General features: G+C 43.0%; 1 protein-coding gene across 1 annotated transcript in view; it reads left to right on the top strand.

Annotated features, from left to right (window-relative positions):
* Window positions 1-24,055, top strand: part of LOC124805425 — a 107,505-nt gene that overhangs the window by 12,059 nt on the left and 71,391 nt on the right. The window contains exons 3-4 of the mRNA XM_047265987.1: window positions 10,516-10,688; window positions 21,936-22,043. Of these exons, the coding sequence (XP_047121943.1) occupies window positions 10,516-10,688; window positions 21,936-22,043 (281 nt within the window). The remainder of the gene's footprint in view (window positions 1-10,515; window positions 10,689-21,935; window positions 22,044-24,055) is intronic.

Here is a 24,055-nt window from a genome sequence, read left to right on the forward strand (position 1 = left end):
AAGTACCGTTATAACGAAAGCTATAAAGTTATCCTCATTTAACCTGAACTGTAGCGTATGACCTGACAAAATTCAAACACATATATTAATAAAATATGAAAGTTGATAGCACGAAGCATTCAAATTCATTTAGTATATTATAGTGTGAAAAAATCATTTTTCGTGTGTTCTTATTTGTTATTCTGCTATAAAATGCTACAGTACATTACACGGTTTTAGGTCTTCTGTCAGTAAAAGAGTTTGAATGTTCCTTGGTAATACATTGCCAAAGTAATTCAGATGGTGCATTACTATCATGGCTTCTTGATACCTCCTGTTGCAGCCATATAAAAATATGGTTAACATCTTTCTGACTGCGGCATCCACATGAAGAAGATGTGATAATGCCGAGGCGATAGAGAGGTTGTCGGAATCTTCCGTCATTAAATCAACAGTGTGGCAGTGCCCGTCCCTAAGAAGTTGCTACCGTAGTTGCAATTCTGTTATCGAGGAGGTTCAAATGGCTCTGAGCACTATGGGACTTAACATCTGTGGTCATCAGTCCCCTAGAACTTAGAACTACTTAAACCTAACTAACCTAAGGACATCACACACATCCATGCCCGAGGCAGGATTCGAACCTGCGACCGTAGCAGTCGCGCGGTTCCGGACTGAGCGCCTGAACATCGAGGAGGTGATGGGAGATAGTTTCTACATTTAAGCTACAGGTTTCCGTTCAATAGGGCCCTGATTCTAGTGCTTACTGTATGGAGGGGAACGTCAAGTGTAACTTTATTGTACTTTACTAAATCAGTGTACAGAGAGTCTTCGCATTTACACCCAGAACGTAATGGCAATATAATTTAGGCTAGATAGCTCCTGAACTGCTTCTATTAAGATACACTTCTGGCCATTAAAATTGCCACACCAAGAAGAAATGCAGATGATAACGGTTATTCACTGGACGAATATACACTCCTGGAAATGGAAAAAAGAACACATTGACACCGGTGTGTCAGACCCACCATACTTGCTCCGGACACTGCGAGAGGGCTGTACAAGCAATGATCACACGCACGGCACAGCGGACACACCAGGAACCGCGGTGTTGGCCGTAGAATGGCGCTAGCTGCGAAGCATTTGTGCACCGCCGCCGTCAGTGTCAGCCAGTTTGCCGTGGCATACGGAGCTCCATCGCAGTCTTTAACACTGGTAGCATGCCGCGACAGCGTGGACGTGAACCGTATGTGCAGTTGACGAACTTTGAGCGAGGGTGTATAGTGGGCATGCGGGAGGCCGGGTGGACGTACCGCCGAATTGCTCAACACGTGGGGCGTGAGGTCTCCACAGTACATCGATGTTGTCGCCAGTGGTCGGCGAAAGGTGCACGTGCCCGTCGACCTGGAACCGGACCGCAGCGACGCACGGATGCACGCCAAGACCGTAGGATCCTACGCAGTGCCGTAGGGGACCGCACCGCCACTTCCCAGCAAATTAGGGACACTGTTGCTCCTGGGGTATCGGCGAGGACCATTCGCAACCGTCTCCATGAAGCTGGGCTACGGTCCCGCACACCGTTAGGCCGTCTTCCGCTCACGCCCCAACGTCGTGCAGCCCGCCTCCAGTGGTGTCGCGACAGGCGTGAATGGAGGGACGAATGGAGACGTGTCGTCTTCAGCGATGAGAGTCGCTTCTGCCTTGGTGCCAATGATGGTCGTATGCGTGTTTGGCGCCGTGCAGGTGAGCGCCACAATCAGGATTGCATACGACCGAGGCACACAGGGCCCACACCCGGCATCATGGTGTGGGGAGCGATCTCCTACATTGGCCGTACACCACTGGTGATCGTCTAGGGGACACTGAATAGTGCACGGTACATCCAAACCGTCATCGAACCCATCGTTCCACCATTCCTAGACCGGCAAGGGAACTTGCTGTTCCAACAGGACAATGCACGTCCGCATGTATCCCGTGCCACCCAACGTGCTCTAGAAGGTGTAAGTCAACTACCCTGGCCAGCAAGATCTCCGGATCTGTCCCCCATTTAGCATGTTTGGGACTGGATGAAGCGTCGTCTCACGCGGTCTGCACGTCTAGCACGATCGCTGGTCCAACTGAGGCGCCAGGTGGAAATGGCATGGCAAGCCGTTCCACAGAACTACATCCAGCATCTCTACGATCGTCTCCATGGGAGAATAGCAGCCTGCATTGCTGCGAAAGGTGGATATACACTGTACTAGTGCCGACATTGTGCATGCTCTGTTGCCTGTGTCTATGTGCCTGTGGTTCTGTCAGTGTGATCATGTGATGTATCTGACTCCAGGAATGTGTCAATAAAGTTTCCCCTTCCTGGGACAATGAATTCACGGTGTTCTTATTTCAATTTCCAGGAGTGTATTATACTAGAACTGAAATGTGATTACATTTTCACGCAATTTGGGTGCATAGATCCTGAGAAATCAGTACCCAGAACAACCAACTCTGGCCGTAATAACGGCCCTGATACGCCTGGGCATTGAGTCAAACAAAACTTGGATGGCGTGTATAGGTACAGCTGACCATGCAGCTTCCACAGCATACCACAGTTCATCAAGAGTAGTGACTGGCGTATTGTGACGAGCCAGTTGCTCGGCCACCATTGACCAGACGTTTTCAATTGGTGAGAGATCTGGAGAATGTGTGGCCAGGGCAGCAGTCGAATATTTTCTGCATCCAGAGAGGCCCGTACAGGACCTGCAACATGCGGTTGTGCATTATCCTGCTGAAATGTAGGGTTTCTCAGGGATCGAATGAAGGGTAGAGCCACGGGTCGTAACACATCTAAAATGTAACATTCACTGTTCAAAGTGCCGTCAATGCGAACAAGAGGTGACCGAGACGTGTAACCAATGGCACCCCATACCATCACGCCGGGTGATACGCCAGTATGGTGATGACGAATACACGCTTCCAATGTGCGTTCACCGCGATGTCTCAAACACGGATGCCACCATCATGATGCTGAAAATAGAGCCAGGATTCATCCGAAAAAATGACGTTTTCCCATTCGTGCATCCAGGTTCGTCGTTGAGTACAGCATCGCAGGCTCTCCTGTCTGTGATGCAGCGCCAAGTGTAGCCGCAGCCATGTTCTCCGAGCTGATAGTCCATGCTGCTGCAAACGTCGTCGAGCTGTTCGTGCAGATGGTTGTCTTGCAAACGTCCCCATCTGATGACTCAGGGATCGAGGCGTGGCTGCACGATCCGTTACAGCCATGCGGATAAGATGCCTGTGATCTCGACTGATAGTGATACGAGGTCGTTGGGATCCAGCACGGCGTTCCGTATTACCCTCCTGAACCCACCGATTCCATATTCTGCTAACAGTCATTGGATCTTGACCAACGCGAGCAGCAATGTCGCGATACGATAAACCGCAATCGCGATACGCTACAATCCGACCTTTATCAAAGTCGGAAACGTGATGGTACGCATTTCTCCTGCTTACACGAGGCATCACAACAACGTTTCACCAGGCACCGTCGGTCAACTGGTGTTTGTGTATTGGAAATCGGTTGGAAACCTTCCTCATGTATGCACGTTGTAGGTGTAGCCACCGGCGCCAACCTTGTGTGAATGCTAATCATTTGCATATCACAGCATCTTCTTCCTGTCGGTTAAATTTCGCGTCAGTAGCACGTCATCTTCGTGGTGTAGCAATTTTAATGGCCAATAGTGTATTAGGTCCCTTTATTTCTCGGTCAAAAAGGTGGCCAAGTACGTAGGGCTTTACACCGATCATTACATCACATTAAGCGCGTAAATAAAAAATGTGATGGTATCGCAACTGAAATGGACAGACTTTTCAGAGCTCTTATTTCGACCGAGGAAATCCTTTTATCAACAGCGGAAAAATTCTGAGGAATTGTTCGTGGGGTCTACACGCTGTTTCACATTTCAAAATTTCTGTTACAGGCATCTAGGCATTATAGAGGAGACCTAGTACATTAAGTGTTGACAAAAAATCCGAGTCCGGAAATGTGCCATCTGCATGTGAAATAATTTAGAAGAACGGATCACTTTCAAATCTCCCGCTTCACGGTATGCACTCGTCGGAGACAAAAAACTTTTTCCTGTGCGCTCTGCAAAAGCCGACGAATATAGGCAGTATTTCAAGTACTCGTCCTCGGGTTCTCTTTTACGTGGCAAAGGATTACCTCTTCAAAACGAGCGTCCGTGGACCCTCCTAGATGCTAACGTGCCAGTTTCTCGCAGCCGTAATTATTCTCAGACGATAACTATGTGCTTTCGTAATTACTACAAGGACTGTCTATGGCGCAGTCTTCTGAGTTTGTACGCCTAACTTGAAGCGAGGGATCTGAAGTGATTCCATTTTCAAATTTATTTTATATACAAATAAAACATTTCCGGATATGGATTCCTTGTCAAAACTTTATCTTCTATCTTCGCTCTCCAGCCTCTAGAAGCCCACAATATTAATTGCGAAGCGCCTATTCATGTTACAGCCCGCCACATTTATAACTATTGTGGCATTGTCCATGTCAGTGGAGAGAACGGTAATACTATGCACCTCATTCAGGAGCATTTGTCTGAACTACAGTTACGTTACATTTTCTTGGCTTTACCCGAGCTAATAGTCTTAGCGTTTACGCACACGTCTTCAGCTGTCACTGGGTGCACACTACGAATGCCTGCTTTTACTCCGCCTGTATCTTCCAGAAGCAGTACTTGCGAAGGGAGTGAGACAGGGTTGTAACCTATTCCCAACGTTATTCAACTTATACACTGAGCAAGCAGTAACCATGGAAACTTTGGAGAAAGAATTAGAATTCAGAATGAAGAAATTAAAAAAAATAGAGGTTTGCCGATGACACTGTAATTCTATCAGAGACACCAAAGCACTTGGAAGAGCAGTTGAATGGAATTGACAATGTTTAGAGACGAGGTTATAAGATGAACATTATTAAAAGCAAAACAAGGACAATAAAATTTAGTCGAATTAAAGCGGCCGGCCGTTGTGGCCGAGCGGTTCTAGGCGCTTCAGTCTGGAACCGCGCGACCGGTTCGGTCGCAGGTTCCAATCCTGCCTCGGGCATGGATGTGTGTGATGTCCTTGGGTTAGTGAGGTTTAAGTAGTTCTAAGTTCTAGGGGACTGATGACCTCAGATGTTAAGTCCCATAGTGCTCAGAGCCATTTGAACCATTCGAATTAAATCAAGTGATGGTCAGGTAATACGATTAGGAAACGACACACTTAAAGTAGTAATGAGGTTTTTTTTTTTTTTTATTTGCGCAGGAGAATGACTGATGATGGCCGAAGTAGAGAGGATATAAAATGTAGGCTGGCAATGGCAAGAAAAGCGCTCCTGTAGATGAGAAATTTGACAAAATCGATTATAGATTTAACTGTTGGGAGTTTTTTTCTGGAGGTATTTGTCTGAAGTGTAGCCTTGTGTGGAAGTGAAACGTGGATGACAAATGGTTCAGAAGAGAAGAGAATAGAAGCTTCTGATACGGGGTGATACAAGAAAAAACTGAAAATTAGATGAATAGATCATGTAACCACTGAGGAGGTACTGAACAGAATTGGGGAGAAATGAAATTTGTGGCATATCTTGACTAAAAGAAGGGATCGGTTGACTAGCCACATTCTGAGAAATCAAGGGATCAGCTGACAGCGGCTGCGGAAGCGACAGACGTGGGAGACAGTAAGATGGGGAACCGAAGTAGTAGATTTACATCGCTTCCCCCCACCGCTGCGGTCAGCTGGCTTCTGGAGTGTCTGCACTTAACCACTTCCATGTCGTGCTGTACAGGCGGACGCTGCGGTTGCTGGTTCTACGCTTCCACGCGTTTGTTTGGCGTGGGCGTGATCCCCCCATGATTGACTGCCCCGACTATCACCCATTTATGATTTCGTAATTATTTCGTGGCACCTGAAGATGAAGCTTAGCCTTCGAAACCGGTCTTGCAATAAATTAAGAAATTACTGGCACATGAAGTGGATTTTGTTCTATAATTTATCGTGTGATGATGAAGGCGAGGGAGGTACGTCTGCTAAACGTGTTTTCAAATACTGATCGAGAATACGTTATTTTAAGCGAAAATATATTATCCTCGCACACATACTGTTCAACAATATTTTTTATCTATATCTGTATGTCTCAAAATCAAAATGAATAAACACAAGCACCTGAGTAATAACACTGATATGAAATTAATGATTTTCGATGTATAATTTGATCATGGCAGTCATGTTCAAGAATAGAGCGACTACTGTTAACGTACTTCACTTTAATTTCACTCCAAATAAATTAACGCATTTGTGATTCGACCAGCTTAAAGCAAAATTTTAGTAATTCATCGTCATGAAACCTGACTTTTACCACATTTATCATCATACATTCATTTGTTGAACAGTCCGCATTACCAAGAAGCATTTTCAAAGCACTGTACAAATTATTGATGGGATTTAAGTTTGGTGGATTACTAGGCCACTGAAGCACATTAGTACTGTTTGCTTTCAGGAATGTCTCGAGTGCTTTAGAAGTATGATTCGAGGCCAGATCATGTTGAAATGTTCCTCCAACATCTGCAAAGAATGGCACAATCTTGCACCTAAGGATTTCAAAGTATTTGGTTGAATTCATCATGCCATCAACTGGAACTAATGCCCCAGGACCACTAGAAGTGAAGAAACGTCAAAACATTTTTTGGGAAGTTGTTTTACAGTCTGTTCAAGGTGCTCAGCTATCACTTTGGGTGCTTGTCCGACAACCTTTGCTCTGTATTCTTGAACAATAAAATGTGACTCATCACTGAAAATTACACGTTTCCAGTCATTGGAGGTCCAACATTGATATATTTTGGCCCATGCCTACTGTTTTTCTTCATGGCAGATGTTAACAATGGCATCTGCATTGGATTTCGTGCCTTTCGCCCAAAATCAAGAAGATTATACCGTACGGTTGAAGAATCAGTTGCAATCCCAGTAGCCAATAAATATCTCTGAAGATCTTTACTTGTCTTGTGAGGTTGAATTCTACTGGTTTGAGGTAGATTTTTGTCAGATTTTCGTTCCCACCTACATCACCCTTTTCTCTTTGGAGACAATTAGGCAGTATCACTATATGCCCTAATCAGCATTGAAACACTAGATTCTTCCCGCACCAACAGAAGCAGTCTCTCTTATAGTCATTTGTGTGTGTTCCTGAAGAGCAAGTATTTTTGCCTGCTTCTTAGGTGAAGTGTACATCCAGATGTTCGTAACTGCACACTACCGGAATTATGGCCAGTTTTCGCTCGGGGCTGAAGCTGATGTTTTCCCAGTGCGATTCTCTTCCCCTTAAAATATGAGGTCAAGTTGGTGTTTCTTTGTGAGACCATTGCCCGCGGCACATGACGAAGACGTCAGTAGTTAAGTATTTGTTCGTTTTCTGGAGTGTACTAGATGACGTTTCTGCACACCCGATAATACATATTTTTATCACATAATTTCTCGTCGGTGACAGTTATCCAGTTTGCTACGAACCGACTTTGTGTCTGGGTGAATCCGTTATCACGCCTCTTTTCTATAAACCCACGGATCGGAATACAATTTTTTGGTCGTCAGAGATTTAGCTGTTTAGAAAGCAATCCCTAGATCTGTATCTCTGTTAAAATAATTACGTAACGTAATGTCAACTCTCCACAAGAATCAGCAGATCAATAATCATCAAGCACGGCTACCATTCTCTAGTGTCGATACACATCGCTACCAACCACTACACTTCCGCGCGGTCGGTTTCTCTTCCGTTTGCTCATTTAACGTGTATTTTGCGTCATGCAATTAAGCTCCACAGGAGCGCAATATTACGCGCACAAAACGCCCTTTAACAAAACATTGTAGTTTGTTTACGTACCGCTCTTTCATCTTCACGAGGGGCAATTACTCCAGTTTCAGAGTTTACAAAGTGTTGATGTTTTGTTTACTATTTGTTTGCCTCGCCGATATCCCACTAGTTGTCATACAGAGAGATGTTCAGAGTGCGTTGTAACGAGGGCTGGACATGCACCCTTCCCGTCAAATTATTTTTAAACTTTCCTCAACTTTGTATTTCTTTTTTAATTTAAATTTTTCTGAACGGCAAGATATAATTGGTATTGACGTGTAAAATATATGGAGCTATAGTTGTCACAAACACAGATCCATCTATATCAGCGCTTAAGGTGTTTCACATTTTTATATACGTCGTTTCGTTCTCATTTCCATACTTACTTTCTCTTTCCCTCAATCTTTCATATTTTTCTCTCTCTCTCGCACGGTTGCTCACACACACACACACACACACACACACACACACACACACACACACACACAAAAACACACACACACAGAAGGAGCGAGATTGAGCAGGGGTGGGGGATGAGGGTGGGGATGTGGGTGGAAGGATATGAAAGGGAGGAAAGAAACTTGGGATTAAACGCTGATGACGATGACATTACAGAAGAACCCCTTGTACTAATGAGAAAGGGAAGAGGGCGATTTTCTTTTGAAACTGGCCAGTACAACATTTCCTTAAGCAATTTAGGGAAAAATGGAAAATCTAATCAAGGTGGGTAGAGGAGGATTCGAACCTCGTTACTCCTAAATGCGATTCCAGTGGATGAAAAGTTGTTCCATGTTCCTCGAAAAAAGCGAAATGAAGGAATAAATAGTTCAAATGGCTCTGAGCACTATGGGACTTAACATCTGTGTGTCATCAGTCCCCTAGAACGTAGAACTACTTAAACCTAACTAACCTAAGGACATCACACACATCCATGCCCGAGACAGGATTCAAACCTGCCACCGTAGCGGTCACGCGGTTCCAGACTGAAGCGCCTAGAACTGCACGGCCACACCGGCCGGCGAAAAGAAGGAATAAGAGGATGTGGGAAGGGCAGCGCAGAAAAGACCATTCTTGCAAAACTGGAACATATTCATTGAGATTTAACTGTAAGGTGAATCTGTACAGCCCTATATACTAGTTTTTCATTTGAATTACATTTTTGAACACATCAGAAATTTGCTTTGTGCGTTATATTTTATAAAATTTGTTAACAGCGGTGATTAATTTGGTATAGCTGAACGAATATTTTGTCGCAGTATGAATAAAAAACATGGTATAATAATATGTTAACATTTTTATATTAAGGTAAATCCTTTAAACACTGGTCTCCTCCTCCTGCAACTTCGGAAAAGTCTCTTGCCCCTCTTCTGAAACCACGTGTTTGTCTGACCTCTCCACAGATACCATTCCACTGTAGTTGCCTCTACGGTGCGGCTACCTGTATCGTTGAGGTACGCAAGGAAGAAAGTTTATTAAAACCACGACTAGTTTCATGCCGGTTTACAGGCATCCTCAGGTGATCTGAACATGGACTTGAAAGGAAGAATTATGCAATTTTTTTTCTTTTTACACCGGATTTTTAAATACCGTTGTATGGAATAGAATAAATGGTTCAAATGGCTCTGAGTACTATGGGACTCAACTGCTGAGGTCATTAGTCCCCTAGAACTTAGAACTAGTTAAACCTAACTAACCTAAGGACATCACAAACATCCATGCCCGTGGCAGGATTCGAACCTGCGACCGTAGCGGCCTTGCGGTTCCAGACTGCAGCGCCTTTAACCGCACGGCCACTTGGGCCGGCCGGAATAGAATAGTCCTACACATTAGGTACTTATATAGATTGTGCCTTTAACATTACTTTACACTTTCTTGAAGCCTCTCCCCGTCGTCCACGCCACAGAGAAATTAAAACCCGCTAGAAGATATGAAGTGAGTTTACCTAAAACAACATAAAACGAGTATTTAGTCGGAGAGAAAACCCTTCGAAACTTGCGAAAGCGTATATAAGCACCAATAAAAACATACCACGATATTAGCTGGAGGTGATGTAGGCACGGTCATAAAGAACACTTACCAAGTTACAATCCTTTTCTATACACGCATCGACGGTGTTTTATATCATTTGCTGATTTAAGCTGTGATTTATGAAAAGCACCTCCTCTTTCACGCTTCGCCGTTCGGTGCACTAGCCGCACTTTCTCTTGCGCCATCTCGCTGGGTTTTCGGATACCACGGCCAATGCTGTTTTCCCCATGTGTGCTTGCACAGGGCTCTAGCTAATGTTGTAGAATTTACACAATAAAATTACTCAATGTGCAGGACAATCCTATTCCATGTTGCAATATTTACTAGGCCAGTGTAAAAAGAAAAATAAATGTAAAACACATATTTGCTGTTTAGCTCACAGGCGGATGTGCCTAAATTGAAGTGAAACCGGTCGTGGTTTAAATAAACTTTGTACAAATAGACAATTTTTTCCCCTTCCCAGAAAAATTTGAACGTTTAGCTGCTGTTGTCCTCAATTTAAGATAATATGTATGACATATTTTAAGTTACATTTACATACAATGAGAAATATTTTATTCCTGAAATGAACAGTAGTGATTCATTAATTCTGTGGCACGCTGCGCTGGCTGAAACTAACATGAACCGCTTTGTTACAGTGGGTCGTCGGCCTGTCTATTCCGGTGAAGATGTCCAAACGCTCGGTTGGGATGCTCCTGCAGTTCCAAGGGCTGTACGCGCATCCGTCAAACATAAGCGAGATATCGCAACACTTCCCTCTGAATGTTGGCCGTGCTGCCATCTATGCAGTTTTCACTTCGATAATGAACGCGTAAGTAAAACAGCTGGTGTCGTCCATCCCCTCACTCTTGATCCCAGTAAAAAGGAGACTCTTGCACCATTCAACTACAGGAATCTGTTGTGCTGTTGTTCCGAAGTTATTTTTTTAGTCTCAATAAAAATTTGATTTAGAAGACAATTTCTTGATGTTTGTGGACTGTGATCAATTACAATACTTCCATAGAATTTCGTATGTGTCTGTAGGATGCGATGAGAGCAGTATGGGAGGGAGGTATAGATAGAAGAGGAAGGGATGAGGAGAAGTTGTCATGAACACGGAGACAATCCAAAAAAACTTTTTTAGTAAAAACTCAATATCCATTATTCCTCAGTTAACGTTTGGAGAATAATGTAGCATCAAAACTAACAGTGCCAAAAATTGCAAAGAATTCTAGATATTTCTATAATGTTTAACACAGGGAACTTCACAGCTTAAAATTCCAAGTTGACGGATTTACGTATGGACCGCAGGTAGAAAACTTACCTTCGCAGGATGACAGTACCTGATGTTGAATAAGCCAAGGCAGAAACGGAAAGACCCCTACTAAGAAAAGAAATACAGAAAGACCAACTTCTCGAATGTAGGCGGCAATGTCTGAAGGTAACAGGTTTCCTAGTTTCCACTAGCTCAGTCGAAGCACACATGTGTTCACAACCTAAATGAAATAAAGATACTTGGCGAATGCACCCTTCAAATTTATATTTTACAAATTTTGGTGTTGACTATGGTATCTGAGTTCGTGGTTATTGTGGCCTCAAAGTAATGGCGTCCAGCATTCAAGTCTCAAATTTTCCGACAATTTCATTTCACTGAATGACAATTTCTTCGAAGTTGTGCTAAAGCGATGTACGAATCACTGATGTTAACAAAGTATTATTGTTATTATATTAAAACAGATTGTATGTTTTATTGTTTTTCTTCTTCTTCTTCTTCTTCTTCTTGTATTAAGTACTTCCACAGGCCACGTTCCAATTTCATTTCTTAATCCCTCGTTACTCTTACCTTTTCGTCTAGTATTCCTTCATTGTTTCACTATGTTTCTTTTTTCTGTCTTCAGACCACGTTTGATAGTTTTCTTTTCTTCCTATTCTGGACATCCTCCAGTTTCAAGAACTTTTTCCTAAAATCTCTTTCCAATACTTCTTCTTCTCTTATATTATTCGTTTCCAAGTCTTGAATCCAGGTGTTTGTCGATTACTATTTTCTAAGCTATTTGAAGATCTACACAGTGACTCTTTTGTCATTGATTCCGTAAATACTTCCAAAAAGTAGTCATCTCCGCATCCATATAGTTTTCAATAGGTGTTCGGTGATGTGATCCCAAAATCGAAAACACTGCCTTTTGATGAGAACGTAACCTTTCCTTATAACTCTTTTTATTGTTTTTAGTTTATGAAACTTATAATTTAATACCATACATTCGGTTTCATATAGGCATTCCAGTTCATTACTGTGTTGCAGTGCTTTATTTAAAGCTTTGATAAGGACTTTTTTTGCATGTATTCTTAGTTATATCATACGTTTTTTCCTTCATATGTATCTTTTCCTCTAAAGAAGACTTTTCCAAACCGATTTCTTGAATAGTCTTTGCCAAATATTTGAATTCTGCTATTTTGTCTATTTGCCCAATATGTGTTACTAAATATTTTGAAACACTTTTGGCCGCGCGGGGTAGCAGTGTGGTCTCGGGCGCCTTGCCACGGTTCACACGTATCCCCCCCCCCCGTCCCCTGTGTCGGAGGTTTGAGTCCTCCCTTGGGCATGTGTGTGTGTGTGTGTGTGTGTGTGTGTGTGTGTGTGTGTGTGTGTGTGTGTGTGTGTGTGGCTGTGTGTGTTTTGTCCTTAGTGTAAGTTAGGTTAAGTAGTGTGTAAGCCTTGGGACCGATGAAATCAGCAGTTTGGTCCCATAGTACTTACGACAAATTTCCATTTCCAAGCACTTCTGATATTTGCCATAAATCATGTTTCCACTGCAGAAATTCTTCAGCCTGTCATGTTGGCTGTATCTTCCAGAACACTGACTTGCACTGCTGCATCTATCAGGCTTTCAGAAAGCATGAAAATATTTTTATGAGAGCCCCCATGGTGCATGCAACATATAGCTTATTTATGTGTGGTTGCCTAATGTTATCTCCACAATGAAATTCTCACGCCTAGAAATTATTATAACGACCCTGCCTTTGACAGTCTACACCTACAGATTTTCAGTTTAGCAAGTGAAACCAATCATTCCTATCGTGATGCTACTACAAAGAATCACGACCTGGATACCGTAAACGATTTATTCTCAAAAAATACGAAGGGTAAAAAACTGTACAAATATGAAATACACAATCTCAGGTTCTATCCTACGTGTAATTTCGAGGCTGGCAGAACATATGTTTAATTTTCATTAGACAGTGCCCCATTTATTAGACGTACACAAAAGTGGCTGATGCTGATTAGCGGTGAGGAACAGAAGACATAAACTCTGACTGACATACACTCTGGAACAAGCTCAGTGGACAAGCAAATGGAACTCGAACACATTTACTGTGTTTCCCTACTCGCCGAACAGAAGCGGGCGTGTCACCTGTCGAAATGCGGACAGCAGTTATAGTGCACCGATGACCTGCCCGCCGCGGCTTTTTCTGCTGTGGAGGCGGTGTGTATGTGGCGTACCTCTAATTGTCTGCCTGTACAGTGGACGTTATATGCCATCTGCAAACTCAGAGAGCCGAAATGATGTCAGTACAAGACAGAACACAAGTCTAGATTTCTGTTTGCTCAGCAAACAGAAACTCGATTCAAGTATCCTTCCATAAAGATGCACTTCAATTTGTGTCAGACTTCAAAAGAGGCCAAGCATTGGAGTAAACAGAATAACAACTCTGTCTCTACAGAGAATCGGTGTGGTGTCACCGCCAGACACCACACTTGCTAGGTGGTAGCCTTTAAATCGGCCGCGGTCCGTTAGTATACGTCGGACCCGCGTGTCGCCACTGTCAGTGATTGCAGACCGAGCGCCGCCACACGGTAGGTCTAGAGAGTCTTCCTAGCACTCGCCCCAGTTGTACATCCGACGTTCATAGCAATGGTTCACTGACAGATACGCTCTCATTTGCCGAGACGATAGTTAGCATAGCCTTCAGCTACGTCATTTGCTACGACCTAGCAAGGCGCCATTACCAGTGTATATTGAAATGGAAATTATGTACAGTCAAGAGAGATGTACACCAATTGTGGATTTAAGTTAAGTATTCCAAGAACTACGTTCTTTTCTTTATTGGATAATTACTTTACCTTGCTCCAGACCTCACGCCAATCTGCGTGAGCTTAACGCGTGCCTTTCGGCCACCTCCAAGTGGCTTGGCTGTCTTGCCACGCCACTACAACCGGCTTGACATGCTTCTTGTGGCAAAATCAACCCTTCCCAAAATCTAACCGTGAGATTCTCTGCTGTGGCTCTCCCGAGCGAGGTTTGATCCACAGAGGGAAGTGTCTCCGATCGATCCTTGCAGGGAAGTGTGTCTCTACACTGCACACCTGCTCCCTCCTCGACACGCATTGTCTACGTCTGCGCTCAGGCGACGAATCCCAGTGACCGTTAAAAAAACGTTACTTCCCAGTGCATAGATCATGAATATGCCAGCTAAACGCCTGAAGATAATACTCCTTTCAGAAGATTTTCTAGAAGTTCCCATTTCCCCACCTACATCCTTAGCACTCCGCCAGTCAAGTACTCATCTCTGCTTTTTGGTGGGAAGTGTGATCCGGTGTTTCCTGTAAGAAGATCCCTTAGACGTCAGCTTGCGATCATCGTTTGTGAACCCCCGTGCATCCCTTCGCACTACAAAGAATGTTTTTTGACTTTGTTCCTCCCCTGTGCCAGCTATGCTGTTCCCAAATATTTTTCAGCCCACCAGAGCGTAACATCTCGTACAGTCTGCACTATGGGGGTTCTGTGGCCTGCAGCATTGCGAACTGCCGCCTTCTCACTCTGCTCTCTCTCAGGGCAATAAATGTCCACCCCTGCAGGTTACGACACTCTTCCCATTTCTCCTTAGCTGGTAGTAGCTTCTGAGGAATGTGTTGCCAACATTACCCTTTCTCTCAGTGTTGAGCTGTAATTAACACCCAGACACGCAGTACTTCAAAAATGGTTGGTACATAGTGCTAGCTGGTACAGCCAATGAAACGATTAATAATGGGATTGTGCATCACAAGCATTGGTCCAATATGAATATGAATGAAAATGAATTTACAGAATATTAAATATATGTTGGACAAATGTTGCCACGTTACAAAATTATCCACAAATGATGGGCACTAAATTTTACTTTTATTATTAATATTTTTGTAGGTATCTGTGGCTCATTAGAGGGGAGGAGCGTTTAACCCACATTCATGACTGCTTTGGGAGAGAGGGAGGGAAGGAAGGTGAGGGAGAGGGAGGTGAGCGAAAGAGACAGAGAGAGAGAGAGAGAGAGAGAGAGAGATAGAGAGACAGAGAGAGGGAGAGAGAGAGAGAATAAAACCCTGAGCCTCCTTCAATCCATCCACACCTCCTGAAACCGAACCCTGGATACTCTGCCGCATCCTCCAGAGAGGGAAAGTGTCCGTAACAACCAATGTGTCTACAACCCGAACACTGAAGACCTATGGTCTTTCTTTGTATAAAATTGTCAATCTACTTTCGCAAAGAGATGAGTGTTAACGAATGGCATGTGTTCGTGCTGAAGGCGTGTGCATCAGCCTACAAATTCGAATGTCAAGAGGCTCAGTAATAGACGGGCCATATGAGATTTTTATATCTGTTATTGCTTCTTTCACGTATAACGCTACTTTTTATGTAAAGAGTTCATGAATTAAAATCGACGAATACCGTTAAAATTAGTTTTGTGAGAAACCAATGGAAGATTGCTCGTAAAGAAAATCGCGAATAGAGTGCTGTCCAATTCCGTAGTTTGCTTTGACCAATGACTTCATATTACCCGCAAAGACGATAGCCTACGTTAATTACTGAGACAACAGCAGAAAACACAGGCCGGTTACATTTTTCGAGATGGCGACAACAGAGACCATTACGTTCACAAACAAACGTAAAAAATACGAAAAGTATTTAACTCAATGAAGAAAATGAAATTAACAAGAAAACTATGGGTATGAAGGGGTTTGTGGCTGGGACAAACTTAAAAAATAAGTTAATAAAGATAAGACTAGGATATCAAAAATAGGACACGCTAATTTATTTGAAGAAATGTAACGAAAATATAAACAAAATACAAAACTGAAAATGAAACATTCTCTTGACCTAGCTCAAACGAAGACAACGATACCAGACACTCTTCTCCCCAAAAGACAAGAGAATCGAGAAATTAAATAAACGAATTTGTCTAAAATAAACCAAGCCTAAAAATATAAAAATCGCACAATGGGAATAGAATTTTTTCTTTGACCTATATATATGTAAGGAAGACAGCGATTCCGAAACCCGGAAACCGAACAAGAAGCAACATCGTAATTTCCATCAGTTCTATTGAACTGAAAGACATCAGTTGATACCAAAAACATAGCCCTGCAAATGAAAATAACGAAACACAACATAAAAACCAACAATAAAAAAAAATCCCATTCGGAAAAAAATTCAGAATTAGATTAAATAATAAATTTTTTCATACAAAAGTACTTAATAAGTGTACTAGACTGCAAGCTAATCTATCCTGGACACCAAACTACAGCAATATAGTAACGTCGGGTTCCACCCGCTCTACTTATTTCCCTATCGACAGTTTAAGCTAAACTTGCTGTTTGCGAACATCACACATTACACGAGATATATGGGCAAGCACAGATAACGTATAATAACAGGTCGCTTGCATCTTTTGCAACGTATACTAATGACGTCGTGCAGGAAGTTATGAGTCAAAGCGCAAGGGTGGAACTGGACCTTGTTCTTGAATGTTACAAATCCTACGTGCCGTGTAAACGCTGTATTTGCAAGGCCATCTTTCCAGCATCACCATACATCCGGTTTTGATAATATATTTTTTACAGAAACAGCTCAAGAATTTCACTGTATGCAAGCATATGTTGATATTTGCTTGTGTCTTCACCTTCGTATGGTGTTCACTGAAGTGCGTTGGATCTACGCACTTGTTACAACTACATTATCATTTTATGAACGATTTTGTGACGAAAAAAGTATAGGGCTAGTAATAAGCACCTCCAGAGTTTCAGAAGACGGCTGTGCAGCAACTACCAGACATACACAAAAGAGATACAACTCAGCAGATAAAACAACTGCACAAGTTTTTGACACAAAATACAGTTGCTCAGTATGGGAAGCATTTACGATGCGGCTAAGCTCAACACGTCCGTGCAATTTGATGAAACAGGCAGCACATACTGTCTGGGAAGTCGCGAAGAAAGCATATTTTTGGAAATTTGTTCAAATGGCTCTGAGCACTATGGGACTTAACATCTGAGGTCATCAGTCCCCTGCATCTTAGAACTACTTAAACCTATCTAACCTAAGGACATCACACACATCCATGCCCGAGACAGGATTCGAACCTGCGACCGTAGCGGTCGCGCGGTTCCAGACTGAAGCACCTAGAACCGCTCGGCCACACCGGCCGGCTTGTTCGTTGGGTTGCGTATCTGTATCTACATCTATGGGACTACTCTTCAACACACGTAAGTGTGTGGCAGAGGGTTCATCGAGCTACTGTACACTATTTCTCTGCCATTCCACATTCGAACAGCGCTCGGAAAAAACTAACACTTAAATATTCCGCGCGAGGTGTGATTTCTCTTATTTTATTACGACGCTTATGTCCCCCCCCCCCCGCCCCCCCCCCCCATGTAGGTAGTCGTCAACAGAAAAAAAATGATCGTGTGACATTGTTGGCCGGGAGGCCCTAACCGGTAAAGTTCGGCCGCCGAGTTGCAACTCATATTCGAGGTGACGCCACATTGGGGGACTTGCACGTTGGCGGTGATGAGATGATGATGATGATGATCATGATCATGACAACTTAACACACAGTACATGGGCGGAGAAAATCTCCAATCCGGCCGGGAATCGAACCCGGGATCGCTTCATGTTAGGCAAACACGTTACCTCTTAACTAAGCAGTGGGAGTGAAAAGAATATATTCGCATCCGGAGGAGAAGTTTGGCGACTGGAATTTCATGAAATATCGGCGCAGCGTAAAACGCCTTCTCTTTAATGCGTACCATCATAACTCGCGTATCATATCCACGGCACACTATCCTATTTCGAGATAATGTGGTACGAGCTGCCCTTCTTCGAACTATTTTGATGTCCTCCTCCAGTCCTATCTGGTAAGGATTCAGTGTCGCACAGCAATACCCTAACAGAGGATGGACAAGGGTAGTGTAAGTAGTCCTCTATAGTGGATTTGTAGTATCTTCCAACTGTTCTACCAATAAACACAGTCTTTAGTTATGAAAGTTTTCGTGCGAATTTATTATGAAATAGAGGAATGTGAAGGAAAGGGAAAGGCTGGGTGCACTCTGGAAATGCAATGCTGAAAGTTGAAATTTTCTGCTGGACCGGAGCTCGAACCTGGATCTATCGCTTGTCATGAGCTGTTGCATTAACCGCTTCGGCCATCGGGACGCGGTCCCTGATCGATCCAGATTTCCAGCTTATCGCATGCTGCAATACGGCGTTCATCCATTAACCTACTCACAATTATTGAGCCCCGTAATATATGAAGGGCTTATTTCAATAGTGGTACAAGTCCATTACCCCCACTTTTCTGCCTATAATGCATCTGAAATTAATGATCCAAACAAACAGAAAGAAAGGTCCATCTCTAGCAAGAAGCCATATGCTTGAATATTTCTGATATCTCAACTGCAGATTTTTCAGTGCTCATTTAACTTGAGGACTCTGTATCTCATAATGAACACAAATGGACTTGTACCACTATTGAAATAAGCCATATAGGAATATTTTCTGTTGTTTCGGCCATGTCCGACAGAACGGACACCACCTGTATACATGCACGTTCCAATGTAAGTTGCTCATAATTGTAATCCTTAGGTATTTACTTGGATTCACAACCCCTGGATTTATGTGATGTATCGTGTAATCGGAATTTAATGGATTCCTTTTAATATTCATGTGGATGACTTCGGTGTTGTCATTATTTATTGTCAATGGCCCCTTTCGCACCATTGAACATAAATAATGAAAAGACTGAAGTCATCCCCATGAGTACTAAAAGAATCTATTAAATTTCGGTTACACGATAAACCACATTAATAATTTTGCAATTTGCTTTGGTATTCCAATTAATTTACTAGACGTTAAATGCCAGAGTCGTCTGTAAACAACGTAAGCGGTCTGCTCAGATTGTTTCCCATATCATTTACAAGAGGTGTGAATAGCAGAGGGCGTATAACACTTCTTTGGAGGAATGACAGATATTGCTTCTGTTTTACGCGACGACTTTCCGTCAGTTATTACTAAGAGGAAATCCACAGGCACACAAGTTGCTTATAAGCCACTTGCGAGGAATGGTATCAAAAGCTTTCCGCTATTCTACAAACACAGAATCAGGTGCGAACAAATTTGATGCGACATTATGTCCTGACACATCTGCTCCTAAATGAAAGTACCCCATGGTGTGTATATCGTTGAGATATGCTCTATTCAGGAATAACTGTCATTCTTAGGGTTCAGTACCTCAGTCGATAGAAACGTAACCATTATGGGATCACTTAGTTGACCATCTGCCTGTCCGACTGTTAAGACCCCTTTCCCTCAGGAATGCTCAGAGATATTAAGTTGAAATTTATGTCACATAGTAACCTCTATGGCGTTTTGGGCGTAAAAAAATTTAACCTTGCAAGTCAATGCAATAAAAAGATACAGCCATATTTTGATACTCGCAGACTCACTCACCAAAACCTATAGGGTACTCCCCGTTTGTAAGGTAATACTTATTTGCAGATAAGAGAGCATTTTACTTCATTTCCAGTGATGCTACGTAAAGCGAATGCATCAGCGCTGCAGTACGTGCGGAGTAAGGGGCGACCTGTAGCTTCCCACCATTTTGGCTAGCAGAGGCGGTTGGCCATCTGGCGATTTCAGACCGAGTGGGATGAGGTTCCGATGCAGAAATTGCTCGTGACGTAAGCAGAGAGACGTGTATGGAATATACATTTATTCTGCCATGAATCAAGTAATTGTCATTAATAAATATTTGCTAAATAAAGTCGCCTTTCGCCACTCAGACATTTGGAGGTGTCTTCGGGTCATAAATAATATCTTTCACTAACTTTACAATGGCAGGAAACGGTGATATTAATAAATACATGAATAGCTTTGGCATAACCGAAGATGTACGATCTTATACGAACTGTGCCGACTGTCCGCTCAAGTTACAGACTGTGCGCCATATTCGGCAGTCGTCGATAGGATGTATTTCAATCTAGTCATGCGGTAGACCATGCTCTCGTACCGTTAATAGTTAGCTTATAATCAGTGGGAACAAGTTTATTTTACGGTATTTCTTAAATAAAGGCACCATAACGGCATCCCGTGTAAACATTATTTGTACAAAACTTCTTACTGCTTCATTACGTAAAACATAGGCAGTAGTATTGAATTTTGAGAATCCGACGGCGCTGCTGGGTTTTGAGAATCCGACGGCACTGCTGCGGCTCTGCAAGGGAACATAAAACTATGAGAGCATATCCACATGTGGGAAGAATTCCTACGCAGCGGCTCAGTAGCTTAGTTTAAAGACGGACTGACTTAATTATCGCAAAACTCGTGTGGGTAATCCTGGGCAGTTATACTGTGCTCCCCTTATACCGCCATCTGCGCACTCAGCTGCTAAACTGAGATATTTCTGGAAGTTTAGTACGAGTGGTGGATTCTTGCAGGTTGAATTACAGTCATGAAATTTGGCAAGAAGCACGGTTTAACAGAGAAAGTAACTGAAAAAATCCGAAGATTGTAATCTGTAATTATATCGCACAAAAATATTTTTTCGCGATTACGAACTTACATTGCATCCTTGATCTGCTAAAAGTCGCAGGGATTTTGATGTGATTTTCCGTAATAGCTAGAATGATTCACGAGGAAGCTTTGTGTGTATAATTCAGAAATATTTCGTGCTTATTGGCACAATGGAGTGAAGCGTACTGTCGCTGCGAAAACGATGGCTCTGTTATCCAGAAGTGACACGCCAAGGCCGCTCGGCTACCGCCACATCATCTCATTCTCCTTACAGAGATTTCGTGAGGGAGTATGCTTTCAACACGAAAAGCACCTGTAATGTTTCAGAGTAAAGTAATACTTGCAAGTAAAGCGTGATTGCACTTCGATTGCTTGTGGTGAGATTTCAATAGCCAATAAAATATCCATCGGTGTGTTCCACAGAACAATACGACATTTGCGTAACAACAACAGACTTCCGCAAATCTTACCAGTAATCGGAAAAGAGATGAGAACAGACAAAGTCAATGCATCTGCACTTACCAATTAGCAAAGCGTATTAATAAAATAAGTGAATAATTGTAACTGTCAATGCGAAATTACAATAAAAATTTGACTCCGAAATTAATATACTCTCGAAAGTTCTGGAATTTCCAGGACGGATATCTTGTCAGTATATATCTATGAATGAAAATGAAATGAAGTCCTATGCTTCTTCACAGAGCCTAGGGGACGATGCAGGGGACCAGCACCGCCGAACTAGGCAATGTCCTAATGGAGATGGTTTGACGTTGCCTTCCTCCGAGCGTAATGGGAATGATGATAATGAAGACGACACAACACGACACAGCACAACACCCGGTCAACTCGGCGCAGCTGAAAATCGCTGACCCAGACAGGAATCGAACCCGGGACTGCGTGCTCGGGAAGCGAGAACGCCACCGTGAGACCACGAGCGGCACAGTGAAAAATCACGGAGATTATCTGTTCTCGGGAGGAATGAACTACCTATATACATAATTAAGTTGTACGGAAATCTCGGAGCGCGAGTGCTACTCGTACTCCCCATTTCTTTTCTGTTTTTCCTCTTTATGTCTTGTAGTTTACACCACAGTCATCTTCCGAAGCCGTAGAGATGCATATGAACTAGATAGTGGGTGCTTCGTCAAACGCCCACTGACTCTGAAGAGTTTTCGTTTTACACCTCATAAGAAAGTACTGTTACTAGTAATTGCTTTATAAACGTGTAGTGCTGACTGTTGTATCTTGTACGGCAGGCTAGGCACGGACGGCCACGCGTGCCTGCTGAGGGCTGTCTGCGAGGCGGCCGAAACGCCGCTGCTGCACAACGGACTGTTTGGGGAGGTGGCGCACCTGTTGCTGACGTGAGTACTCCAGCCTGCACGCTGCTAGCAGAATGGGTGGAACGCACAGTCAGCTGTGTGCTTTTCATCCATTCAGTGCAAAGTAACCCTTCCTAGAGCAATCTCGGTCTGACGCAAAATCTCTCCTCTCTTTAGTGTTCAACCCTAAGGTTGGCTTGACGCATTCCGCCATTCCACTTTTCCCTGGACCTTCCTCTCCGTTACCGTTTTCGTGACAATCAGCTCTCCCTGTACAGTTGTGGACAAAACGAGCGAGACCCCTTGCCTTTTCGTTATGCTGATCCGCACAGCTTTAAAGTCTGCTACACAGCATAACAGGCAACGCGACGAAGTGCTACCAACATACTATGCATAGGCGTGAAATTGAAAAACTATCCGAAATTTGTCAGACTGTTTTCAGTCATGTGTACGACTATATTAATGCTGATTAGTGTGTTAACCACCACACCTAAATATAAGATATAAATGAAATAAGAAACGCTAATTAGTATGAACTGTACTAATGAAAATGAATTTCAGCTTATCGAGATAGCATAACTGTTTCAGTGAGACAAAGTACCCCAGATCGTTAAGAATTAGCAAAATATTATGCGCATTCGGCCGCGAAATGGTCTGTGTCAACGTTCAGACCAGTCATACTGGATTACCGTTGCTGACCTACCATGAAAGTGTGCAAATTTAGCAAAGCGTGAAGATTCATAACGAAATACAGTTAAAAATCATTCAGTGCCACACTTAAGTAAATTCAACTATTGACAGAAGCGGAAAAAGTAGGCAGTAACAAGTATGAAATTCTACGAGAGTTTCATATCGACATCCACAGGGCGCCGGTTACAGAATAAAGGTAGCAATAAAACGTATTGGAGGCGCTAGAATTTCTTAAAATTTCTTTACTGATCGTCTATCTGCCTTCATCGAGATTTGAACCGAAAACAAACCAGACCTCCCTGCAGTAACAAACACCTTTCACTACGTAGCAGACAACCCAGGCAAACAGCCCTCTATTATTACCCCAGACATGAATAAGCCTTAATTTCGCAATGAAAATGGCAAAATGATCTGCAGTTTCTGCTGCATAGAGCTTTCTGGACTCAAAAACATGAATTGTCTACTTTTATCTCACCGATGATGTGACAATCATTCGGGATGTTTATCTAAATAACAAAAAAACTGTTACTAGCGAGTAAATTTAGTAGGATAATTCTGCACCACCCCAGGAAATAAACGGCGACGTAGCTGCCTAACGTATTCTACAATGTTTCGAATTCTCCATTAGACGTGCCACAGGCAGAAAACGTTCATTAGCCGAGGTGTTCCATAAGGTAGCTAGCAATGGGAATGCTCGCTCATCTACAACGCGGTGGAGTGGGCTCTGAGTTACCACGTGTATAGGCAAATGGATTTTATTTGCATTCCTGTAAACGTGATTTGGATCGGAAGCATAGCTACGATTAATGTGCTGATGTATCGACTGCAACTGGAACATTTCTAATAAAGAGTAGGGGAAATTATTACGCAGCCCTTATCTTCAGTAACTTTGATAGCTATTTTCGTTGTTAGGATTTCGTCACGTAAATCGGTAAAAATGGAACCCTACTGGTCTCACTTTCTTGACCGTCTATCTGTCCTAAAACCCGTTTACCTCGAGTACGGGTGGACATAATAATCGGAAATGTATCGCACTTCCTGCGGTATACGGTCCCTTGGTGATGTAAAAGAGTGAGCTATGTCAACGCAATCTAAAGATACAGTCGTTTATGTAAATAAAATTTACGCGAAAAGTGGAAAAATGGCTCTAGGAACTATGCCACCAAACTGCTTAGGTCATCAGTCCCCTAGCTCTAGAACTACTTCAACCTACCTAACCTAACACACATACATGCCCGGGAAAGGATTCGAACTGACGGCGCAAGGAGCCGCGCGGTCCGCTATATGAGGCCCTTGAGCGCACGGCTAACCCACGCCGGCAAGCTGTTAATATCATCTGGTGTTACTAAAATGTTATTCACTTC

The sequence above is a fragment of the Schistocerca piceifrons genome, chromosome 7 (assembly GCF_021461385.2).
Source record: "Schistocerca piceifrons isolate TAMUIC-IGC-003096 chromosome 7, iqSchPice1.1, whole genome shotgun sequence".
Lineage (NCBI taxonomy): Eukaryota > Metazoa > Arthropoda > Insecta > Orthoptera > Acrididae > Schistocerca > Schistocerca piceifrons.